This window comes from Hylobates moloch, unplaced genomic scaffold, assembly GCF_009828535.3.
Source record: "Hylobates moloch isolate HMO894 unplaced genomic scaffold, HMol_V3 SCAFFOLD_7, whole genome shotgun sequence".
In the NCBI taxonomy this organism is placed as follows: domain Eukaryota; kingdom Metazoa; phylum Chordata; class Mammalia; order Primates; family Hylobatidae; genus Hylobates; species Hylobates moloch.
Window position 1 is genome coordinate 128,402,254 of NW_026652282.1, and position 25,743 is coordinate 128,427,996.

The window sequence follows — 25,743 nt, forward strand, 5'->3', positions numbered from 1 at the left end:
AAAGCATTTGAGGCTGGTGTTTTGTCAAGAGAAAGGTTGAATCAGATGAAAAATCGCCAGGCTTGGAAAGCCTACAAACAAAAACTGCAGTTACAACTTATCAATGGAGAACGGAGAAAAAGGCCAGAAATATGTACTTTATACTTAAAAAAGACATGTCTCCCTTGTAAGACCAACATGTTAAATGCATATAAGCAAAACTGACATAGAAGTACTCCAGAAGCATTTCAGACCTCTTCATTCACAAGAAAGCAGGGTAGCACAGGACACATCCACATGGACAACTCCAGAAGTTCATAAATATGCAAAGCTAGAGCTCAAAACATGGTATTTTAAAAGTAAATCCATTCTGTCATTGAGTACTATGTAGATGGATACATTCATTTTTGCAACCATAGAAATTGAAAAGAACACATGTAATTTTAATTGCACAGATAAATGCATCTGGGGAGCTCTACTGAAGATGTATGAAGCCCTCATCTTGCAAGCACAAAACACTTCACGGTTTACACAGCACTCACAATCCACAACTTCAGGACATAGTCACACAGCCTTTTAAAGAAAATAAAAAGCAAATATTACTTCTCCCTCTGATACAGCTGAGAAAGTCAGCTCAGAGGGTAGACGCGACCTGCTCAGAAAATCCAAGACCACACAACTCATCAGCTAGATGATGGCAAAGTTCTCTGTTGATCTCTCTACTCAGGTCACCTCAGACAAGAGTGTTACCACACTATATCCACTCTCATTTCCTGATACTCTAGAACTATTTGTCCTTCTAACAATAATAATAATAATGAGAATAATATCTGCCATTTCCTGAGCACCACAATTCCCTGATATACTCTACCAAAGACATGAGGTTTAGGTATTTATCCATCCAAATAAACTTTTTGGAATTTCTCAGTACAAGAAAAAAAACACATCCAAATAATACAAGTTAGGAACATTTTTAATATGTTTTTGCTAAAAAACATAGAATGTTAACTATTGGTAAACCAAATCACAAGTACAATGTTTTGAAAAAGATTCCTTTTTTATGTAAGTAAATTAGCATGCCCCGATGAGCCATTATGTAGATCCTAAACTTACTATGTCCTTAGGCTTGCTTGAAATGTCCATCCATCCATCCATCCATCCATCCATCCATCCATCCATCTGTCCACCCATCCTTAAACATAAGATATACCTACTTGGTGCCTAGTCTCCAAAAACACCTCATCGCTGTTCTCTAGTTCCTGCACTTTGCATCTTTCCCAGAAGCGGGTTGGTCTGGCTATCCTTTATTTTCCACGTAACCTGTGAGACTCAGGTTCACATGACACTTGGCTGTGGCCCATGGTGGCAGGAGGCCTTTGGCACTTCCATTCAAAGGATTGTAGATGTCGGGAACAAGCTTAGCCCACATGGTGCATGTGCTGAAAGTACTTCCAAATAATTACTCATTTTATTTTGGAGAAAATAACTGCAAAGCAATGAAAAGCTGAATGGGAGGGCTTTTGTGTGCATAATGAGTGTTTATTCCATTAGTTTTCTTAAAATTAGGATTACATATTTTTAAGCCCTGCAATCAAAACGTTCACAGTATACAAAGCCAAACTGAGTCACCTGTACAATGACCAGCTGAGTAACTTTTGATTCTAAACCTAACCACCCATCACTACCCTCCTTTTATTTCTTCAAGAAAAATCATGTTTGTAAAGCTACATTATAAGTTTGCACAACAGCTAAAGTATGTATTTGTCATCGGCTGCTTTTGTTCTGTTATTATGCATGCTTTTGTGCATGTGTATGTGTGTGTTTCTTTGTGAGTATGCATGTTTCTATCAAAATCTTGAGCCATCCATCAGTAAATCAAAACAAACCATGGGGAAATACATGAAGATGGAAATACCTGAGGCCTAAGAAAGCCCAAAGCCCTCTGGTGGGGAAAATAAAAACAGAGACACCACTAAAGTCCCATTTTAACATTCCATTCCTCTTTCTTTCTTCCTTCCTTTCTTTCTTTTCCTTTCTTTCTTTCTTTCTTTTCTTTCTTTCTTTCTCTTTCCTTTCTTTCTTCCTTTCCTTTCTCTTTATTTCTCTTTCTTTTTCTCTTTCTTCTCTTTCTTTTCTTTCTTCTTTCTTTCCTTTCTTCATTCTCTCTCACACACAAACACACTGACACACACACACACACACACATACACACACACACACACACCTTTTAGCACACTGTGATCATCAACATTACAACTGAACATTTAGGCTCATTTTCTGGTGTTCTTATCCTAAGAATCCAGTGTGGGATATTTCTCAGTTAATTTTGCCCTGTGTACTCATAAAGTTTTGCATGTTGAGGATTATTTTAAAATACAAATAATCTGTTAATTGGTAGGAAAGGATAGAAAAAAGACAGCACTTGATAATAACCCAGCTATGCAGCCAACTCCCCTGCTCTCAATAAAACATAAGCAGCCCCAAGGTATTGTGAAAAGTACAATGTGTTTGGTGCCTGGTGTGATCAGGTGATTTCTGTTAACTTGTTCTATGCTAAAATAATCTCAAGGAAGTATTATTATCCTTGTTTTACAGATGAGGAAATTGAGACTCTGAAGGCTTGAGAAACTTGTCCAAATCACAAAGCTAAAGGTAGCAGTTGCAATTTAAATATGGCTCTATCCCTTTCCAAAGCAAGTTTTCTCTCACTACACCAAAGGTCTCAACTCTGGGTACATGGATTCCCTTGGAGCTCCACAGTTTGACTTCAGGAAGCCTAAGCAACTGCATGAAAAATGGTTTGAGTATTTCCAAGTCACATTTTTCTGAGACATGGGGGTAGAGATTTTACCAGCTTCTCAGAAAGGGTGAAGGCCCCAAAAGTTTATGAATGCCCATGATTTCATCCCAGTGTCTTATAGGGCTTAGTGCAGATGCCAACACCATACTTCCCTAGAGCCATCCTAAATCCACCTGCCAGCATGCACCTCTCTCTGCTCTGGGCTCCCATGGTACTCTGAACTCTCCTGCAACCCTGATTTTTTACTTCATTTTGTTGCTTTGCTGTTCTTGTGAATATATCAAAATTGTCCTGCTAGATGCAAGTTTCTTGAAGGCAGAACACAATCTTTTCCAATTTTGTGTCTCTCAAAGCCCTAGCACCATACTCTGCATATGATAAGTGCTTGATAAAGGTCAAACGAAGTTGATTTTTTTTTTTAATTTAGTGACTGGTTGATACCTACCGAAACCATGCTTACTCCTACTCTTGATCTTTGATTATCTAATTCCTCCCACCTAGAAGGCTAACTTCCTCAAATGTCAGACTTCTTTCTGGTCAATCTCTGGGCCGTCATCTTCAAGAAAGGCCTGCACATGCAACACCCTTATTTTATAACTTGTTATCACACAACTGCATACACATTTTCTTATTATTATTGTCTAATTGCTTCAGATGTGCTATGAACTCTTCAGCTCTCCAGGGGATGTATTCACTTATTCAGCATATATTTAATGAGCACCTACTCTGTGCCAGGTATTATGACTGGAATTGGCAAAAATCCAGTCATCTCTTCTTCTAAAGTTTTTGGATCCCCCTGTAAAGATTAAAACTATATTATGCATGTAGATGTGCTCAATACATAATAAATGAATGAATACTGTCAACCTTACCTTGACATTGCTTGTGTACTTTTTAATGGCTGAAGACAGGCTAGATTTATCCCTTTCACCTTTTGAAACATTGATTTTCTTGGAGACTAGTATGCTTATTCAGAGTTACAGCATTTATTAAGATTATAAACTAGTTTCAAATTAATTTATATATTTAGGAAAATAATACCTGCATATGTATATTTGAAATCAGAAGTCATGTGAATGGCTTATTTTCAGAATAATGGCTTATTTTAAATAATGACTTGTTTTCAGAAGAAAGAGAATAAGAAAAAGTGGCCTGTGCTGTTCTAAGTGAAATGTATTTAGATTGGCAATGTTGAATGGGTAGTAGAGCTTCCATTTGGCATCACTAATACCTCAGCGGTCCAGAATGTCACCCAACCAACTGAAAAACCAAGTCTGCTCATCTGGGAAGTAATTCTGTCAGTGGCCTTCCATTTCTCAAGATTTTCGTTCAAATACTACATAAATGAATAATTAAAGAGACAAGTGAAAATAAATATTAAGAGTTTTCCTAAACCATGTTCTCAAGGCATTTTTATCCCATTTAAATTTTAAAGGTAATTATATCGCCTACTGCCAAGAAAGTTAACACTAATTATTGGAATAAATAACACTGTACAAATTAAATAGGGATGCAAAGACAAAAATGCATAATGGCTTATTCAAAACAGGAAGCACAACACTGTTATTTCTAGCTCTAAGTAATATATCCTCTTGATTTAGGAAGACATCATTTTTAAATGTCTGTTAGTAAAACCTTTTCTCTTGTATCATGTTAACTTTACTATCAGATTGCTATTTTAAAAATTAACATTCATCTTTTCTCAGCAGTCATCTAGTACGGTTTTGCTTTTTTTATTTTATAGCTTTTATACATATATTGCTATATAGTTTGGAAAGAAATGTACTTATGTCTACCTATGTAAATCACACAATGAATTATGCTGCAGTTAAAACCTGCAAACTAAATCTGGTATTTCTTCAGTAATTTATCTCCAATCCAGTATGTATTTTAATGTATTATATAGCGGTGTTATATAATATAAGAAAAACTTTAACATGGGTTTTGACTAGCTGTATTTCAGCTTGAACGAGTGTTGGTGCAAACATAGAATACTTTTTTGTTTTTTGTGTGTGGAAGGCATTGGCAGTCAATCTTTCAATCTTTCCAAACTCTAAAACTCTAAAGGCTAATTTCAGGAAGATTCAATAACACACTGTAGCTACAATTTCCTTTCTTTTCCCCACAGGAGGTGAAATGAACATATTTATGTGACAGGGAGGCCTTTTCCTTCATAAGTCAAAATATAGAAGTTAGATGTTGCTTTTTCATATGGCTAATATGTTTGCTGGAGCCTACCAACTAAGGGACTTTTATATGTATCTTTGGGTTATGGAAAATGGCCAAGTTCCACACTGCACTTGATTATTTTTGATGCAAGCTCTCTCAGATGAAGGTTTCACCTGTGACCTTTCAGGACTTTCTCATTCCTGAGTGAGGAATATGCAGCCTAAAAGCAGACTAATGTGTTTCTATTAAGCCAATTGGACTGGCTGGCTTTGCAGAGCCCTCTCAGAATCAAGAATCTGTAATTTTATAAATAGTGCCACTATCACCTCCACAGTCTTACTGCCACTCCTTGGCCCCCACTCAAAGAAAATAACGATTCCGTTTTCTCAGAGTACTGCTCTTTCAATTCATGTGAATTAACAGAATGGAAGCTGTTCTTCAAAATGCTGATTTTTTTTCCTTTTCACTTAATGCCCAGATTTATGGGTGGAGAGTTCAAGGCTCAGTTCTGTAATTAGCCAAGGTGAGACATTTGGTGAGGCCTCCTCTTGCCAGGCTTCTATATTCTTCGTTGCAAGAAGTGAAGCTTTCAGATCTCAAAACCTCTATGTTTACAGTAATTTCAAGATACAAAAGTATATGGGAGTCACAGAGAGAATTTCAAATAGTTGAGAACTGAGACTGACTGCGTAAGTAAAGTCAAGTAAATACATTATGATTAATTTCTCTATATTTGAAAAAAACATAATTGCAATCCTAGGAACTATGGCGTGCAAAAATATTGTACACTCAATTCCACTCTTTCCTCCTGCTTCTACCACCAGAAATTCACTGACCTTAACTAAAAGGCAATGTCCATGGTCACCAAATAAAGGCAAGGGAGCTGAGTCGAACAGTTTTTGAGGTAACAGTTTATATACGGATAGTCAGAATAACCCTACACCAACTCCACCAAAATCAAAGGATGCGATTTCTCCATCAATATTTTATCATAGGGACTGAGGGAGAGAATAGTACTGAGTGCAAAGTCATTCCCACTCTCCATTGTAAACATGTTCCCTGTGTAGCCAGCTTCATTCTAAAAGAAACAAAGTCAGGAAGTATCATAGAAAAGTCCACAGCTATCAGTACAAGACAAATTCAACTGGTAATGTGTTCGTTTGACTTCAAAAACTACAAAAGACAAAACATAATTTAATATTTAATATACTGCATTACTAATAGAAACTTATCACTTCTATGATTTCTAAGAAAATATTCAGCATATTTTCCCATGCTCTCTAAAGTACTATCAAACCTCTCTGAGGTAAGACATTAATTTTTAAGTGGTGAACCAAAAAGGCCATTTGTAAGAAATAAATCTTTCAATGAAGCATAAGAAAATGATCATGATTTTTTTGTACATAGCTTTACAACAAGAAGCACTGTGCAAACATTAATCAAATATCATGACATTCAAAGCCTATATCATGACAGCATGACAATAAAAGAGATAAAGGGAAAAACTTACCTGCTTTCTGAAGCTCTCAGTGTCAAAGAAAGGTATCTTGGGTAATGGTATCACCATCCACTGCTTGCCCAAGCTAGAAACCTCAGCATCATTTTAAATTCCTCTATGTTGGCTTCCTTTCAATGGCCCATCTAATTAATCACTGGATTCCATTGAATCAGACTTAAAAATCTATCTCAGAAATGACCCTAATTCAAATTGCTAGCATTTCTGGCCTGGAATATTTCAACAGCCTGTTCAATCTTTCTGCCTTGAATCTCACCAGCCCTAACATGTTACTCCCTTCCCCAAACTCCCCTGCCAATCATCCTGTCAAGATGGCTTTTCTGAAACATTATTTACCATGCTTATACTTTATACCTTATACCTTATACCTTTCAATGATTTAAAAGACTCCCCATCATGTAGAGGTGATACCAAGCCCCCAGTCTTCCCAACCAATCTTCCTTTTTCTCTCCAAACAGAGCTGACTCTTGTGTCTCATGAATCCCAGAAGCCATCAAGCCAATTTACAATTTGATGTGGGTTTACATTGCAGGAAAGCTTATATTCCCACTTCTTCACCAAGAAAACTTCCAATCATACTCCAAGAGCTAGCCTCAAGTTACTACCTCCTTGAAAAAGCTTTTCTAAACACCTCAGATAGCTATTCTTTCTCTGCTTAAAGAGAATACCAAACACTGTTCTATTATACTTCATTGTGACTTTTCTGTTTTTGTGTCTATATCCCCGGACTTAAGCTACCTAAGATAAGGCAACATGTCATCATCTCAGTTTTCCAGCTTCTGGTATAGTACCTGGCACACAATGGGCACTCAATGCAAATTTGGTAAATGAATGAATAAAAGAAAATACTGGATTTTACAGGTATCTAGTGAATCTTTCCAACAGTCTGTAAGATAACATTTTCAGAGTTTAAAAAAATCACAGGCTGGCGTGGTGGCTCACACCCGTAATCTCAGCACTTTGGGAGGCCGAGGCAGGCAGATCACGAGGTCAGGAGATCGAGACCACGGTGAAACCCCATCTCAACTAAAAATACGAAAATAAGCCAGGCGTGGTGGTGGGCGCCTGTAGTCCCAGCTACTCGGGAGGCTGAGGCAGCAAAATGGCGTGAACCCGGGAGGCAGTTTTTTTTTTTTTTTTTTTTTTTTGCCACTGCACTCCAGCCTGGGTACAAAATTGGGCCCCCTCCCAGAAAAAAAAAAAAAAAAAAAATCACAATTCATAGTATCAAACTCAGTGTGAACTACTCAAAATGTTACACTAGGTTTTTTAAAATGTCTGTCCTTGAGCTAAACGCTTTCCTCCAGTATTGAATAAGACCACTTCTTCTAGATTTATTATAATATATGTGGATTGTGGGTTCAGGCTTACATCTCTGGTGTGGGCCCTTTTTATCCATCAATCTTGACTGGGAAGGGAAGTTAGAGCTTCTCATCTTCCCAAGAATCTGAAAGCCACATTTATTCAAGTTAAATAGAGTAGAACTGCAGAAAGGCAGTTTTGGGGGTCTCAACACACAGGAGAGAACATTTGGTCAGACCCCACTCAGGATGAACATCCTGGTCTCCATATCCAGCAGATGCTCAAGGAAGGCATTTCTGGATGTCCCAGAGGAAATCAGCTTCCCCAGTAAGTTCACTTCAAGGTCTGGATGAATAAGAGAACCTGACAAGCAGAGGAAGGCCAAAGCACAGGTTCAATCTAGAACTGGGGCCATCTCCTTAACTGACTCCGGAAGTCATAATTCACCCTGTTTTCTATAAGAACAGTGACAGAAGTCACAATTCACCCTGTTTTCTATGAGAACAGTGACCTTGAAACTATACAGCATAGCAGCTACTTCTCCAAACACCAAACTTCTTCATGAAACTGCAACATCATTGGAGCATTCTTCTATGATACCTGCTTTAAGATGTGAGTGGCATGATCCCATTCAGAGGAAGCATGGACCTTACAGCCCCACTAACTTTCAAGGCTTTATGCAGTTCATTACATCTAAGATACAGCCTCCTTTTTTTTTTTTTCTCCATCAACCCATGTGTTTCCCAAAGCCCTTGCTGAACCTCACCTCATCTTTAAAGCCTTAACTAAACAGATCCTGTCTGTTATTTCTCCTTCATTCTACATCACTTAGGAACCTAGATATCTCCCTGCATGGTGGGCAAAAATTTCAGAAAGTACCAAGAATGCCATAATTTCTAGCCTCCTCCAGAAGTCCACTGGCTTTCTCAGCACCCCCTCCCCAAAGAGACACATGGACACCTAACACATGCATATGTGCACACACATACTAAAACACCCCTACACATCAGCTATGCAAAGCCTGTAGGGGCTGCCACAGACCATCAACTCTTTCACCTAATTTGACTCAAAGTCGTAGGCTATATAAGAGGACTTGTTTTTCCAAGAATCTTAGAAATCTTTACCTCCCCACACCCAAGTCAAATACATGCTTTTGTCCTTCTGATCTATAAGGGATTCCAGAATGTCAATTGGGTTTGGCCTAGGCCACCTTCTCCTTAGATAAAATAATAGGGCTGGCTTCCTTTTAGCAGTTATCTCTGTGGTCACCTCTTTTACATCTTGTGACTCTGAGTCCAAGACTGGGTATGCAAATGGTTTCTTGCTCTGGGAGTCCAGACACTCTAATTCTAAGGAAGCAAAGGGTAAAATGACCTTCACCCTATGAGTCACTAAGAAAAAAAGATTCTCTTGAATGGAGGGTGAGATTTGTGGTGTTAAAGGGTATTTCAAATCCTGGGTACACAACATTTACATCCACCTGTCTGTAGGCCTAGACCTGGGAGAGCCCCTACTCCCTTGGCCAGTTCTCCCTTGACTATAGATACCTCTCCTGACTCTAGGATTCTGCTCTGTACAAGAACAAAACTGACTTTCCCCACTTTCTAAAAGCCATCTTCCTGTTGATAACAGGCACAAGAAGCAAAATTGTTCTGCTCTGTGAAACTTGGTCTAGATCTAGCCCAGGGGTCAGCAAACTAAGTTTTGCCAGCCAAATCCAGCCCACTGCCTGTTGTGGTTTGGCTCCCAAGTTAAGAGTATTTTTTACACTGTAAGATGTTTGTAAAAGAGGAAAAGAATATTTCATGACACATGGACATATGTGATATTCAAGCTTCAGTATCCATATATCAAATTTTATTGGCACACACCCATATCCATTCATTTATGTACTGTCTTTGGCTGTTTTCATGCTACAATAGCAGAGATAAGTATTTGTGACAGACAGACCATATAGCCCGTATAGTGGAAAATAATTATTTTTCAGAAAAGGTTTGCCCACCTAGCTCTAGCTCACAAAAAAGTCAATTTGTACTAATAAATTATTTTTTATCTATTAAGTGAAAAGAAACTTTATACTTCCCTAAAAGATTTTTAAATCTCATTTTTGCACAATTATATTTTAACAGTTTATCCAGAGCCATTGTCTTTCTCATAGTCGCAGTCAAGTTGAACAGCTTAAAGATTTGGCTCAGAAGCCTTGTGGACTAAACCTGAAGTCAGTTCTGAGGTGGAGAAGCCCACCTACCTCCAAAAGACTGGCTTAGGCTTTTCACACTGAGCACAGCATAGACTCCCTCTATTCTTAGTCTGAAAAGTGGGAAGAATGACCTCTCTTATACAGGGTTGAATACTATTCCCTAAAAATTCATGTCCACTCAGGACCTCAGAATGTGACCTTTTTGGATATATGTATAGTATTTTCAGATGGAGGTAGTTAAGGATCTAGACATGAATCATCTGGGATATAAGGTGGGCCCTAAATCCAATAACTGATGTCCTTAGAAGAAGAGGACACAGAGAGACACACCTAGAAGAAGACCACGGGAAGATGCAGGCAGAGATTTTCATGATGCTGCCACAAGCCAGGAAATGCCTGGGGCCACCAGAAGCTACTTAAAAGCAAAGAAATATTCTCTCTAGAGTACTGGGAATGAGTGTGGCATCTTTTTGGACTCCTGGTCTCCAGAAGTGTGAGAAAATAAATCTCTTGTTTTAAGCCATTCAGTTGTGATATTCTGTTGCAGCTACAGGAAACTAATATGCCTCCCATTTGCAGAGTCTTGCACACTTTTCAGAGAACTTTCACAGCTACTTCGTTCATTGATTTTCACAGTTATTTTCTGAAGTAGATTGTCTATGGACGATCTGCATTCTTTTGCTGAGGTAGAGCGACACTCACCCTTTTAGTGTCTATGAATAAATGTCACAAATTCTGTCTGTTCCTTGCTAACTACTTTTGCAATTTGATGATCCTAGACAGTTTTTTTTTAAATTAATCTATTTTTCAGGGGCTCAAACAATTGAGAGAAGTCTTACTCCCTCTACAGCAATTAGTTTCACACCCACTTTTTACTGACCTCTCATTTACATCTAAGGTTTCTCTTGAGGGTGGCTGTGTTTCAACCACAGAAATTTAGATTTTAGCTGTGTTGTCTGAGAATTTCTGATAAAGTCATCCCACTAAAGACACAAAAACTCAGAAACTTTATGAACCAAGAAAAGGTCCTCTAACAAGTTGTGTCATATGTTACTCATTTAGGAATATTGCAAAAACACTGCTTCTCACCATATTTGTAAATGAAAAACACATGACTATAACCTGTAATACCACAAGAAAAATTGCTCTTTTTGGTGTGTTTGGTCCCAGACTTTTGAAATATGAACCTAAGAAGGGAATTTTAACTTAAGCTGGATTCAGCTCATTATTCTCTTGCCCTCTATGTGCCAGTAGAGGAGCTACTTTTAGAAAATTAACCCATACATATACAGTAGCACACCATACCCCAAATGCCACGTGGAAGTATCACTAAAAGCCTGGGTCCTGGTCCTGCCACAGCCATTTCCTGGCTGTGTGCCTTTAGGCAAGTGACGCTTAGCCTCTCTGACACTAAGTTTCTGCAGTAAAGGAAATTATGATAATTCCAGACCCCGTTAGAACTGGATCAAAATAAGATAAGATATATGAAGGCATTTATAAACTACAAAGTATAAAGGTAACAGGTTTATGTTATTGGCACCTGTATTATAAACTCAAATCAAAGCATAGTTCACTTTAAAATGATGGTTAATTAGAGACTATTTTCTTTCATGTCAAATAGAAAATACCAGACTTACAACTCCCATAAAGAGATTTATGACTTATGTCTAAAGCCCCTTGCATTTACTATTTGGGTTGAATCAATATTGTTATCTACCTGTCAATTTCTCTTATTCTTTAATGCAGAATGAGAGAAGTCTTTTTTTATGACTGGCTCAGAAAGTACTGAACTAATCGATATATCCAGTGATAACAAGATGATTTGGAACACACATAACAAAAGCTTACCATTTTACTGCATACTGAATCTGTCAAAATATTTTCCTAGAAGTAATGTGGAAATAGGAGTTCTCTATCTTTCATTATTTTAGTGGGTGGTGACAAAAGGATTAGGAGGCTATTTGCTGAGTCTACAGTTTGGTACTTTCTGGTAAAATGCAGCATATAGCTGTTACCTTAAAAAAAAAAAGGTGAAATATAAGAATACCCCAGCTGAATTGGTAGTCAGCCCCTAAAAAGATCCAATTTGAGTCTGCCCATATTTACCTAGTCTTACAAAGTCACAAACTGTTCTGAATGTGTGCAGGCAGGGCTCAGATCCCTTCATGCTGTTCTACTGTGGATACTCCTAGAGGGTTATGGGTGGGGGAGATAATGGCTGAAATTACTGTACAAACAAGATAGGTTTGGGCTTAACTACAAAGAGAAGATTTAGAGCTGTAAGCAACCCCACCAATGAGTTAGTCTAATCTCCTCATGTGACAAAAGCCCTAGAAAGGCAAAATAACTCGCTTAATTTTACAAATGAAGTCCAGGCCAGAAGAGAAACCCACATCTCAGTATACCTCATTAAAACTATGCTTTGCAATATTTCACACTTTCCAAAGTAGAGATTTGTTTTCAACTGCCTCATGAAGAATTACTAAAATTATCAAATAGTGCTGTTTTAAATTGCATCATTATTAATAATGATGACAGAAATGTGTATAACATAAGAATTAAATTTTGTTAAAACAGAGCAAGAATAAATCAATCTTTTGGTTTCTTTCCAACCAAAAAAAAGTGTTAAACAATGACAAAGGCTTTAAAAGCACAGTGCATCAAGAAAGATGCACTGAAACCAAATACTCTGATCTACCTACACAATGGCATGTTGAAATCACTGACATTGTTTTAGGATGCTGATGGCTAGAACCACTTGCATACAGCCTTAGAAAAGAAAAAAAATACATATGAGAAAGAAGAGGACTTGAGGAAACAGAAAGAAAAAAATCCCAAGTATTTGCATACTCTTTAAGAAGCCATCCTTGAGATCTATCTCTGAGTGTGACTAATGCCAATGAAAAAAATGGAAGAGAAAGGGGGTGAATGGAGGACAAGGACTCCAAGGGAAGGAAAGTATGGTATAAAATAGCCAGTTTAGCATTACTTTAGAAAAATCCTTGGGGAAGCATACTGAAAAAGAATGGATGGTTACAAGAGAAGAATTGAGATGTCCCTTCTTGTAGGGAAGTAGAGAACAAACCTGGGAAAGCTCAGAAATTACTGCTTGAATTGATGATGGCAACTGTCTTGAGAGAAATCCTAGGTCTCCTACGATGACAGGGAAAGTAACGTGTCAAGTTCAGCATTACATTCTGGTTGCCACATTGCCTAACAAATTCAAGATAACTGACAGTCTGGCTTTTGAGCTCTCTCACTTTGGTCCCACATACCCGCAGCTGCAGATAAACTGGCCTATCCTTAGAATATACTTCACATTTTACTCACTTCCCCTTTCTGTATATGCTATTATTGCTATCCATCACTAATATGCACACATACGAACTGCTCTCCAGATTCCTCTTGAACTACTCTAATACCACCCAATATTAAAGGCCAAGTTCAAAACAAACTTCCCATTCATTCTCTCTGAAACCCTCCCTGGTTACCTCTATGTGTCCCTGCCTGACAAATCAGTCCTGCTATTGTGAGAATGGTCTCAGTCTCCCCTGCTCAGGACACCTTTTCTAATCACTTCTCTTTTAGCATTCCCAACCTTTCCATCACAAAGAATGGAAAGCCAGGTATTCTATTTGTATTACTATCAACTACACATGTTCAGTTAGAGACAACTTCATTTAGCTTAGGGAGGCACTAAAGTTAGGGGGAATATGAAGAGAAAGTTAGGAGGAATATGATAAGAAAATGAATTTGAATACCAATGAGACCAGTGAGTTGGAAGAGTCAGTAAAAAAAGCATAAACAAAATGCAACCACCAGGGGATGGACTAGCAGAGAAGAAGGTACAAAGCTTTCTAGATTCCACACAGCTATAAGACAAATACTAAGTTCAAGATTCTTTTCTGGCACCCTAAAAGTATAAAGTTATCCCTTCATTTTGATGGGTGTGGAAATAGCCCAGCCTTGGACTCAAAACTATTGTATTTTCATAAGAATGCACAAAAAAATAAACTGGTGATATACATCAAGTGATGTGGTTTGGCTGTGTCCCCACCCAAATCTCATCTTGAATTGTAACTCCCACAATTCCCACGCTTCATGGGAGGAATCTGGTGGGACGTAATTGAATCATGGGGGCAGGTCTTTCCTGTGCTGTTCTCGTGATAGTCAGTAAGGCTCACGAGATCTGATGGTTATTATAAGGGGGAGTTCCCCTGCACAAGCTCTCTTCTCTTGTCTGTTGCCATGAGAGACGTGTCTTTAACTTACTGCTACAATTGTGAGGCCTCCCCAGCCACATGGAACTGTAAGTCCATTAAATCTTTCTTTTGTAAATTGCCCAGTCTCAGATATGTCTTTATCAGCAGCATGAAAATGGACTAATACAGGAAATTGGTACCAGGAGTGGGGTGCTGATGAAAAGAGACGTGAAAATGTGGAAGCAACTTTGGAACTGGGTAACAGGCAGAGATTGAACAGTTTGGAGGGCTCAGAATAAGACAGGAAAATGTTTGACGGCCCTGCTGGATTTCGGACTTGCATGGGGCCTGTAGCCCCTTTGTTTTGGCCAATTTCTCCCATTTGGAATGGCTGTATTTACCCAATGCCTGTACCTCCATTGCATCCAGAAAGTAACTAACTTGCTTTTGAATTTATGGACTCATAAGCAGAAGGGACTTGCACTGATTCAGATTAGACTTTAGACTGTGGACTTTTGAGTTAATGCTGAAATGAGTTAAGACTTTGGGGTACTGTTGGGAAGGCATGATTGGATTTGAAATGTGAGAACATGAGATTTGGGAGGGGCTGGGGGCGGATTAATATGGTTTGGCTGTGTCCCCACTCAAATCTTATCTTGAATTGTAACTCCCGTAATTCCCATGCTTTGTGGGAGGAACCCAATGGGAACTAATTGAATCATGGGAGCAGGTCTTTGCTGTGATGTTCTCGTGACAGTTAGTAAGTATCACAAGGTCTGATGGTTATTATAAGGGGGAGTTTCCCTGCACAAGCTCTCCTCTCTTGTCTGCCACAATGTGAGACATGCCTCTCACCTTCCACCATGATTGTGAGGCCTCCCCAGCCACGTGGAACTGTAAGTCCATTAAATATCTTTCTTTTGTAAATGCCCAGACTCAGGTATGTCTTTATCAGCAGCATGAAAACAGACTAATTTGTCAAGTGAAAAATTCTTAGCATGAGTTGTAAACAGCAACTGGATGGCCTTCCAGTCATTGAAGCAGCTGTCTCATTTCTGTGTAGCTGCATGGACATATCTAGAACACCCATGGTAATATCCTAACATTCTCTGCAGTTCTCACACAAGGGACCTGAGTTCACTATCTAACTTACAATAAATAAAGGTAATTATACTCACAGTGTTCACTACATAGGGTGTGAAACAAAACAGGCACAGTCACAGATGTGAGTGATAATTTTTCTGCTGGTTGACAAACTAACCACTAAAATAAGCTACAGACAAATCCCACACCATTTCTATTAAACTTTTCTAAGGCCACTAGTTTTGTGGCAATTGGAGCCTCAGATAGCCTTAGATCACAGCCAAGAGCAGCATGTAAAGCAAATGACCCTTTAGGGATATGACACTCTACACATTAGTTTTGTACTTTCAAAAGCTTATTGACTTAGGATGGAGACACTTAATATGTGATATCAATCCTTTCATGTGCATGTGATTATTTACTTGGCAAGCTATACTAATAACAAATTGCACCAAAATGTGAAGCTGTCTACACTAGCAGATTTTTATCCTAAGGTAAAAATAAACAAAAACTTCTGTAAAGAAATCATGTATAAAGCTACGTTTATTAACAAATTCATTTCCTAATAAAGCACCATCTGCAAGCAACCCTCAGTTTCTACTTGATATAAATAGGCCTTTTACTGTTTTCAGATGCAGTTCCGAGAAAATTCTAAACCCAACTGCAGAACACATCAGCATTTTGTTGTTGTTGTTGCCAGGAATGTTAATAAACTCTATGACATGAAGTTTCATTATTTATTTATTTATTTTTGAGACAGAGTCTAGCTTTGTCACCAGGCTGGAGTGCAGTGGTGCAACCTCGGCTCACTGCAACCTCTGCCTCCTGGGTTCAAGCTGTTCTCCTGCCTCAGCCTCCTGAGTAGCTGGTACTACATGTGTGTGCCACCATGACCAGCTATTTTTTGTATTTTTAGTAGAGACGGGGTTTCACCATGTTGGCCACAATGGCAGATCTCTTGACCTCATGATCCACCCATCTCAACCTCCCAAAGTGCTGGGATTACAGGCGTGAGCCACTGTGCTCAGCCAACATAAAATTTTTAAACAAATTATTTGTTAAAATGACATGCCTCAATTGAAAAGCTGACCTTTTGCAATAAAGTTGGTTATACTTCTAATATCCTTATTGTTGATACAGAAATTCTAAGAAGCATGGAAATGTTTCGAGAATAAAAAATAAAAATTTCCCCACTATATACTCAATATGTGGACACATAAACAAACATGGACACACACACTTGCACATCACATTTCAATAATAGTTTGTGATCTCTCAATTCATAAATATAATGTTATCTGCTTATTTGTATATCTTAGAATGCTGTCTGTTTTCTGACCATTCAACCCATCCTGCTTCACCCTCCCCACAAATGCACTTCACTAACACTCATCAACCTCCTGCCACTAAAGCCAGGGAAAAAGTTGAGAATACTCAAAGAAATACTGTGATTGCTCCACGGACAAGCCTTTTTGGTAATAACTCAGAGTAATGCTACCACTCATCAAAGACGGCTACACTGACTAGGGACCCGGAACCCAGTGCCTGAAACTTCTTGGCGCCAGGAACTGGGGCTGAATTCTAATGCTAAGTGCTTTTGAAAAGTGCATCAAGATTTAATAGGGTGAATTTTCAGACTTGGTCAGAGTTTTAGCCACATAAATTCCATTAGGTTCAAAGCTCCATAATGCTCCACCCTGTCTATATTTATGCCCACATTTTAATCTGCACCCTTCTAAGCTCTCTTGTTGGGCCGTGTAACCTCTCTTTTCCTTTCCTCCTATTTTTGGTTTTCACATTACCTTTGGGCTCTGTATATGCCCCTGACTTTAGGGCTTTAAGCTTCTCTCTACTCTTCTGTCAAATCCTTCCCTGAAACCCATATTTTAAAATAATTACTTTCTTCACTGATCTCCTATCACGACTTTATTGCACCTGGCCCATTTTTCACACAGAGCTCTACCAAGGTCTGTTTGTACCATCACCAAAGGCTGCATGCACATAGGCTGCTCCTGGGATAATCGTCTCCAGAGCTGATGACAGCTCAGACTGTCTTTGAAAATGTACCTCTCATTGGTGTGCCAGAGCACTGAGTGAAAGCATGAAGTCATTTCTGAATCTGGGTCAGCCATTTTGTGAATGTATAAGAGAGAGAATTACAACAGAGTGGATTTCGCTGGGTCTGTGATTTGTCACTCTACTAATGAGGTATGGAAACAGGCTGACAGACTGCTTTATGGGGCAGTGCTATTTCCAGATCAGTTCTGGCTGTGTAAGGAGGGAACAGCAGCAGATACCAGGGCAAAAGAAGAAACAAGAATGATATCCCCACCTCCCATTATACTTGTACTTTTTCAAAGCAGATCTCTTTTTTGATTTTTAAGTATTAAAGCCTGTATTAAGTCATTCAGTAGAAATTATGGCTAGGATTTCTCAATGACAGAACAGGAGCAGAGCAGAGTAAGAAACAGGCAGACAGAATACAACTGAAAAAGATATAACTCATGATGGATTTCCTGGCAATTGTTTACATTTGTACATGTTATTTGATTAACATTGTGGCTTAGAAAATGTAATCAGGGAACCATTTTTGAAATTCATTCATTCAACAAACATTTATTGAATATCTACTATGTGCTAAGTATTTGCTAGGCGCTTGGGATACAGAGAGAATGAGGTATTCCTTGCTCTTAGTGAGCTCACAGTCTAGTAGAGGACATAGAAACATAACTGAATCACTACAATACAATGGAGTCGGTGCCAATCAGGGCATATAGAAGGTGCTAGAGGAGCCAAGACAAAGGGGTTTTTAATTAAGCTGAGGGGATCAGGGAAGCTTTCACAGAGAAGGTGACAACTGACCAGACCTGAAGGAGAAACAGGACTTCACCAGGAAGACAAGGGAGGGTGGGGAAAGACATTCTAGGCTGAGGGGACAGCAAGCCAAAAAGCAAGGAAGCGTGATAAAGCATGACATGACAGGGAACCACAGGTAGTCCCATATGGCTGGGATTTCAACTGCACATGAAGAAGTAGTGGAATATGTAGCCAAAAAAAGGAGTATGAAACTAAAGGGTGAAGAGCCTTGTATGTGTGACTAAGAAATTTGGACTTTTCCCTGGAAGTGATGAGAAGGTACTGAATAATCAAAAGCAGGGAGTGAAATGGTCAGATCTGCCTGTTAGATGAGCCTGCATGGATGGTATGGAAGAGAGGTGAGACTAGAGGGAAGGAGACCAGTCAAGAGGGGCTCTCACAGCAGTCCACTGAAGGCTCACAGGTGGTTCAAAGGCAGTGGGGGTAGAGATGACAGACTAGAGAGATACTTAAGAGGAAGCTTGACAAGACTTGATGAATGATGATACAAAAAGCAAAACTGCCTCAGAAAGGAAACAATATTAAAAACACACATTCAGAAAATATAGTCAACAGCCCCAGGCCTCCCTCCCTTTATTTTCCCATTGTCCTCTGAAATCACCGCATCTGCTGAGGATAAATAAAGGAAAGAGAGCCAGGGGGCTTATAGGGTCACACTTCTCTAACTCAGATACCACTAACTTGGAATCTGCAACCATTCAGACAGACTGCCTGTCACTCCTAATGAGTAAGAATTTAACCCTACTTTCTTCCTCTGTGTTATGTCAAGCCTTTAGTCACCAGTGACAGGAATCCAATCTAAAGGCAGTGGCTTCTTCCAATCAAGTACTTGAGGTGCAGTAGACAGCCGCTTACATGGTAGTGTCTGAGAGGCAGCACCATATATGCCCCCCACCCAGGGGCCACAAGGCCTGGAATCCAATCATTAGCGATTCATTCCTTAGAAGAGGCTTTGGTGCCTCTGGACTTCTCTTTTACAAGGCAATGATTCCTGAGATGGGTAGGATATTTAGTCATTCTAAACCAGTGGGCTTTTGGTTGCTCGTAAAGCCTTTTGCTTTGACAGAAAGGATGAAGGTAGAATAAAAGGGCTATGTAGATACCTGTGGAGGAAGGAGATGCAGAAGGGAAGATTGATGGATACGGGAGATAACATTAAGATCTTGCCAAGGAATAGCTCTGTAATCACTCAAGAAACTAAAATTCTTAAAGAATGCCTTCTACTTCAGGTCCCAGCAAACCACAGTTCTACATTCTTCTACTTCAAGTAATTTCTGTATTTTAGGTTTAGAATATGCTACTGAGTAGTGAAGGCATATAGTGACTCGCAATCTTCTCATGAACCTCATACTACTTATGACCAATTATAATCTCAAATGTTATTAATTTGTACATAATATTACCACAACTGTATTTTACGAAACTATTTTATAACTCCAACTTGTCATTCACTCAGTCAGACTGACCTTGTCTTTTGTCATTCCAAATTATGGAGATTTAACTGTATTTGCAGCGTGTTAATCAGTTATGTCACAAGTGACAGAAGATCAAAATTCAGACCCTGAACTTGAAGAGTATCCTATACGGCTCATTAAGGTAAATGAGAGCTGCTTGTGAATACTGGATTATAGAGGTTAGAGCAGAGAACTAAAAAAAAGTGAAACCAAACAAAACTTTAAAAATTACTTACTTCACTTGTTTGGAGGATGGTGAACTTTGGCAGTTTAGTCTTTGAACTGGCTGCACTGGGTTTTCCATCCAAGAGTGTTCCAAATGACAGATTCCCAAAGCTGTTCTCAAATTCAATTGAAGGTTTCAGTGTTGGCGAGATGTCCGGTGCCTGGTCCTGGCCATCCATGGGTCTGACGTATGCAGTTGGCTTTTGCTGCCCCATGCTTGTTTTGCAGTAAAGCCCTGGTGGGAAGTTTTGAACTGAAAGGCCACTGCTAGGAGCTAATAAAGAGGAAGCCACTAGGGGAGACCCAGGTGCTTGCACGGCGAATTCAGATTCTTCTGGTGAATTGGATTGAAAGATTTCTTTGAAAGCATCTTCTCCACTAGACTTAGGGTTACTGTCTTCCTTTGTAGATGGGTTTGACTCTTCAACTTCTCCAGTCTGGGGCTGTTCAGCTGGGTAGACAAAGAAGTCTTCCAGTTTGGCTTGAGACTGGTCCTGTGTCAAAGTCTGCATCTTGTTTGGCTGACCACTGGCCTGGCTTGCCAGTACAGTGCTAGGGTTATGACTATCACGTGACCACTCAGGTTTTGATTTTCTGTTGCCGTGTATTAGAGTTGAATTCAGTATCACAACAGAAGGTGGAGGCATTGGTGCTGAAGGATGGGTGTTATCCTGGTGAGGTGGAATTATTCTGTTCTTTTGTTCTGGAAAAAAGCTTGGTTCATTTTTGTTGATGGGATTCTGGGGCACAGAATTCTTTGGAATTCCCACTAGGTGATTCTGATTAGAATGATTAGTTAGCAAATCCTTCATTTCATCATAGTTTCCAAGCGTGTTCTGGACTCGGTTGGCAAGTGCATCACCTTTGTTTGTCTAAAATAACAAAAAGATGGGGGTGGGAGGAGAGAGAATGAATAGGTTTGTGTTTCCTAATGTTAATGTTTCAAACAGATGCCCTACGTAGACTATCATACGGGGTTCTTTAAATATGTCTTGCTGCCATATAATTTCATGCTTTTCATGTGCTATGTAAGGAAAAAAATCAAGAACACTATTGAAAAAGCTTCTGGAATGAGCGGGTATGATTAACATTTTTATACTCCCTAGCCAGTCCTTAAACATGTTCATTGAGAAAAACTTTTAAATTACATCATTTATTAATTTTATTAGAAAAATAACTTATTCTGTGACAGATGAGCTGAATTGCTACATTCTACATTGTGATTAACAACTTCTGCTTACCAATCATTGGAGTTATAATGGAATTTTCTACCTATATAAATTTTTGACATATCAGCCTTTGCACCACATTATACCATGAAAAAGGCTTAGGCTATTGGATAAGAAAATCAGTTAAATTGTGCTACCATGACTATAATAAGTTTAGGAAATGAATGGAATTAAACAGCATGTAATTGAGCTAACTCATGACTAAAGTGAATCTGATTCCTTCTAATCAAAGAACTGTATGAATTACTAGTGTTTGCCTGTATATTCTGGAATGACTGTGTTTACATATTGATGATTCATACTCATTTACTTTGAAATGATGCAATTGTTCATCAACAGTGACTCAAGCCCTTCTGTGTCTTTTCAATGATTAAGGAAAATTTATTCAAGTATTTAAACTGTTGTTTAAGTAAACCAAAACAAAGTTATCTTTTCAAAGTGATGTTGGCCTAATGTATAGCAGTTAGAGAGGCAACCAAATCATTTTATGGACAATCAGTATACCAGCTGCACCGCCCCCTGTAGGATGTATTTGTTCTATTAAAATGGCTGTGATTGTTTTCAAAGTAATTATGCTCCTGCATGGGTTTCTGTAATACAGAAAACAAAGTTATCATGACTAAAAAATGGTGGGTAGCTGTATACTTGGAAATGACTTTGATGAAAGCTCAGTTGTTCACCCCCAAAAGTGGCTTTCCTTATTCTATTTATATGCCAAAGAGGTTATCAAAACAAGCTGCTGAATTCAGAAAGCCAAAGGACCTTTTTGTACCTAGGCTGCACTATCCTGGCCCAAGATGTTGCAATGATAGAAGGCTACCAGTATTCAAGGAGCCATCTGGCAACTGGGCCACTAGATGGGAAAAATACCACCCTATGTGGCTTTCAAGTCCCAGAAGCCATGGGCACATTTTCAATGCACAGGAGGGAGTGACCATCTAACCATTGGTACACTCTCTGCTGAAGATAGTTGTTTAACATCTAAGATTTTTCACATGCCCTTAACACAGCCCAGTCTCCTAGTGTACACAGGGAGTATACCTATCCAGGGCTAGCATCTCAGTCTAAACTTGTTGTTTGGCTGTGTGTTTTCCTCTGTATGTGAAGATGGGAGGATATGCAGATGGATAGAGGGCGAAGTGCCAGAAATGGGTGAAGTCGTCTGGGGAAAGAAAACATAGAATGAGAAGACATGGATTGGCAGAGAACCCTGGGAAGCATCAACCTTTAAGAGACTGAGAGAAGATGAGGAACCAGCAAACGATACCAAGAAGGAACAGAGAGAGAATCAAACCAGTAACCTTGGCCTCATTATTGGCACCATCTCCATATACCGTATAATGTATTTAACTCATACCATGTGTGTGTGAAACCATATGAGACACTTCCAAAGAAATGAGGGCAATAGGAGAAATATAAATTTCAAAGATTACGGAAAAGTATGCTAAACATATGCTAAGGGAGCTCTGTCAGGGACAGATATTTTTAGAAATCAAATAACTATATGTCAATTTTAGTTTGCTTATCCTCCAATCACATTATTGCATCATACGCATCCTTAGTACTGAAGTAGTGATTAAACAATTAACATTCTGTATATCCTCAGCTGAATAATCACTCTGTTTTCAAAAGTACATCTTAAAGATATATTTAAAAGTTATAGATGGGTGGAAGTCACTTTTATTTCCTAAAAGTCTCTAGGTTTGTCATTTTTAATGGCATGAATTACTTTTTAGCCCAGACAAGAATAAACTCTTTGTATATAGTGGTCTCCTTCAACTGAGTTGCACAATGAACCACATGGACAGCAGCCAAAACCAGGCTCCCTGTTCAATCTCTAAATTTAAAACAAAGAAATTTCATTGTGCTGAGGGTCCAACAAGAATCTGATGCAGGCTTTAAACATTTGTAGGTTGTTTTGGCCTGTCAAACAGATTACCTCTTGGGTCAGATGTTTGCCTCATGAACAGTGATGTCTGGCCATATTCAATGATCTGACCCAACAAGGGAAAACAACACCATTTCACTTCCCATTGGAATGCCTGCATTTCATTATCTGGCTTTCACAGAAACAGAGCTCTGCAAAATCAGAACCTTGTCCCTAGGTGTCATAGAGACTACTGTAATACCTCCATGCCCTGAGAAGTCATTGTAGTCTCCTTAGGGAAACATAATCAGGACTCAAGAAGGTGAAAGCTCATTTGCTTACAAGCAAGCTAGTCAAATTCCTGTTCTTGTTTCAGGAATAAATAAAAGAGGTTCATCTTGTCCTCAGTAGGGAGAACCTTGCCTACTTTGTAATGTCTCTTCACTGACATTTACTTATAATGATCTGGGTTTCTGAAGCAAGCTTAGATATATTTTTCCATATCTAGGTTTTAAAAATACACTTGAAATTAAAAGAATTTCTAAATTGGCCAATGTCTAAAACTGTATCTATGTGAACAAAATTAGAGGAAAATTGAAATTTCTCTCAATAAGTCTAGAAAATCAACCTTCTACTACATAGTGTATACTACACTTATGATATCTTTTCTTGACTAAAACTATGAGTTCTTAAAGGTCAGAGACTACATTTCACTTATTTTTATATACCCAAGATGTAGCACCATGTCTTGTGCTTATTGAGTACTCAATAAATTTTTACAGAATCGAACAGGATAAATTAAAATTCATACCCTGTCTATATCAAAATAAAGAAATTGCAATGGCTGAAGTCAAAGGTACATAAGAGAAGGCAAAAATCAGGCTAACTTGGTTACTATGATTGAACATTAAATTGAACTTTGAGTTTCCTGGTAGCTAAGGCAAAAAGGAAAAGCTCGTAGGTTATAGAATTATCTTTCATCGAAAGAAGCATATCCTAATTCATTAAATGAGACAAATGGTTGTCTGATAATAAAATGTAAAAAGGAATTCCTCTCATTGATATGTTTACAAGAACACTTGAGCAATGAAACAATTTTTGGGGCCTCGTTTTCCAAAATGATGCAAATATGTCTTCATGAGGCTTTTTCTTATGATGACTAACTCAGTGAAAGCATGCCTGCATGTGGACTTAGAGGTCTAGGCTAATACAATCCAGGCGTGCAGCTTTCTTGCACAGTAATGACACAGGAGTGAAGCTGTGATAACCTGGAGAAACAGAGGGATGCCATCTCCCTTAGACTAGTTTCCTCATAGAGCAATTGTCTCAGAAGGACGTGTGACAGGAAATGTATAGCACACAGTTCAAGGTTGAGTTCACTGGTGATGCTTTCTGAGTTGCTGATTGAAGGAAGATCCATATGGTTTGCATAACAGATGTTCTGTGGCTACAAGTAGGAATTATTGTAGTAGTTCTTAAGACAGACACTGGTAAATTTGAGACCCTCCTGAGGCAGGGTTATGCACAGAGGACACATGGACACAGAGCCTCAAGAAGTTCACCATTCAACAATCAGCACATAATTAGCAGTCCAGTCCAGGTCGCCAGAGTAAGCACTCTACCTTCCCACCACTGGAGGTGGGTAACTGTCAATCAGTTTTTAAATTTCTCAAGATGGAGATATGAGAACCACTGGATAGAAAACCCAATGGGGCCTGAAATACATTTATACACACCTACACAATGTACTCTCATTATACACCATAGCAACTTCTGATTCATACTAAATGTTCTTTTTCACCCTCCAGAGTCTTAGTAATCCTATTAAGGAGCAAAATATTCTTGGTAATCTTGATTGAACATTATAAACATGACAAAAATGAAATTCAGCCATTTCAATCAATTATATGCTTCTTTCAATTTGGCCAATTCTTTACTTCCCGGTCTAGATAACTGGTTGATTCTTTAAAGGTAACCTCTGCAGCCATTATTTTCTAAGTAATCACAATTTCTCTACCATCAGGAAATGCATTTTCCAAGTATTTTCAGGCATAAATTACATGTCTGGTTTGCGGCTCATGACTAACAGCATTCCCTCATTTAAGCTTTTTTGCCTCTCATTACTTCAGGAAATGCAAACTTCCCTCAGTTTGTTTCTAATGCTATCTACAAATCAGTAGTATAATTTCATTGCATGCAAGACTAATGTGCTAGGAGGCTATTGTACCATAGTATTTCTTTTTAATACAAGTAGCAAAATAATTTAAGTTTTGAAGCTCATTTTTTTCTTTTATTTTATTGTGGCTAACGTGATTTAGTAATTTGTCTTTTTCTAATTCTAGTATTTTTGCAGTTAATCTCTCTAAGCTCTAAGTTTCTATTTCCTTCTTTAGTCTAATTATAATAACAAAAATACCTGAATTTGTATAGCACCTTACAGATTTCAAAGCAAGGTTTGCCAGGTTATTTCATTTGATCCTTAAAACAACCATGTGAGTCAGCAGAGTAGCTCTGACCTCCATCTGGCCTCTACCTCTGTGTGCCCCAACACAAATGACCTTGGGTAAGCCATTTAATAATCCTCTCTGCACCTCAGTTTCCTCATTCTTATTGGGCTATGAAGAGCCATGAAACGTTACTATTCTTATTAATTACTATGATTCAATCCAGAAAGGAAAAAGAAAACCTATGGATCAGAGAAAGGGAGTTTCTTGTCCACCATCACCCAGCAGGTAAGCTTATCAAGTCTTCTGACTTCCTGTCAGAGGATAAATAACTTCCTGTTTCAAATATGGAATCATGCAGAACTGGATGCAAGGTCTAAATTCGCCATGTATAAG

At 38.6% G+C, this 25,743-nt stretch overlaps 1 protein-coding gene across 1 annotated transcript in view; it reads right to left on the minus strand.

Annotated features, from left to right (window-relative positions):
- The window catches only part of AFF2 (ALF transcription elongation factor 2), a 486,418-nt gene that overhangs the window by 340,021 nt on the left and 120,654 nt on the right, over positions 1-25,743 (minus strand). Inside the window, exon 4 of the mRNA XM_058441365.1 lies at positions 19,819-20,679. Within this exon, the coding sequence (XP_058297348.1) occupies positions 19,819-20,679 (861 nt within the window). The remainder of the gene's footprint in view (positions 1-19,818; positions 20,680-25,743) is intronic.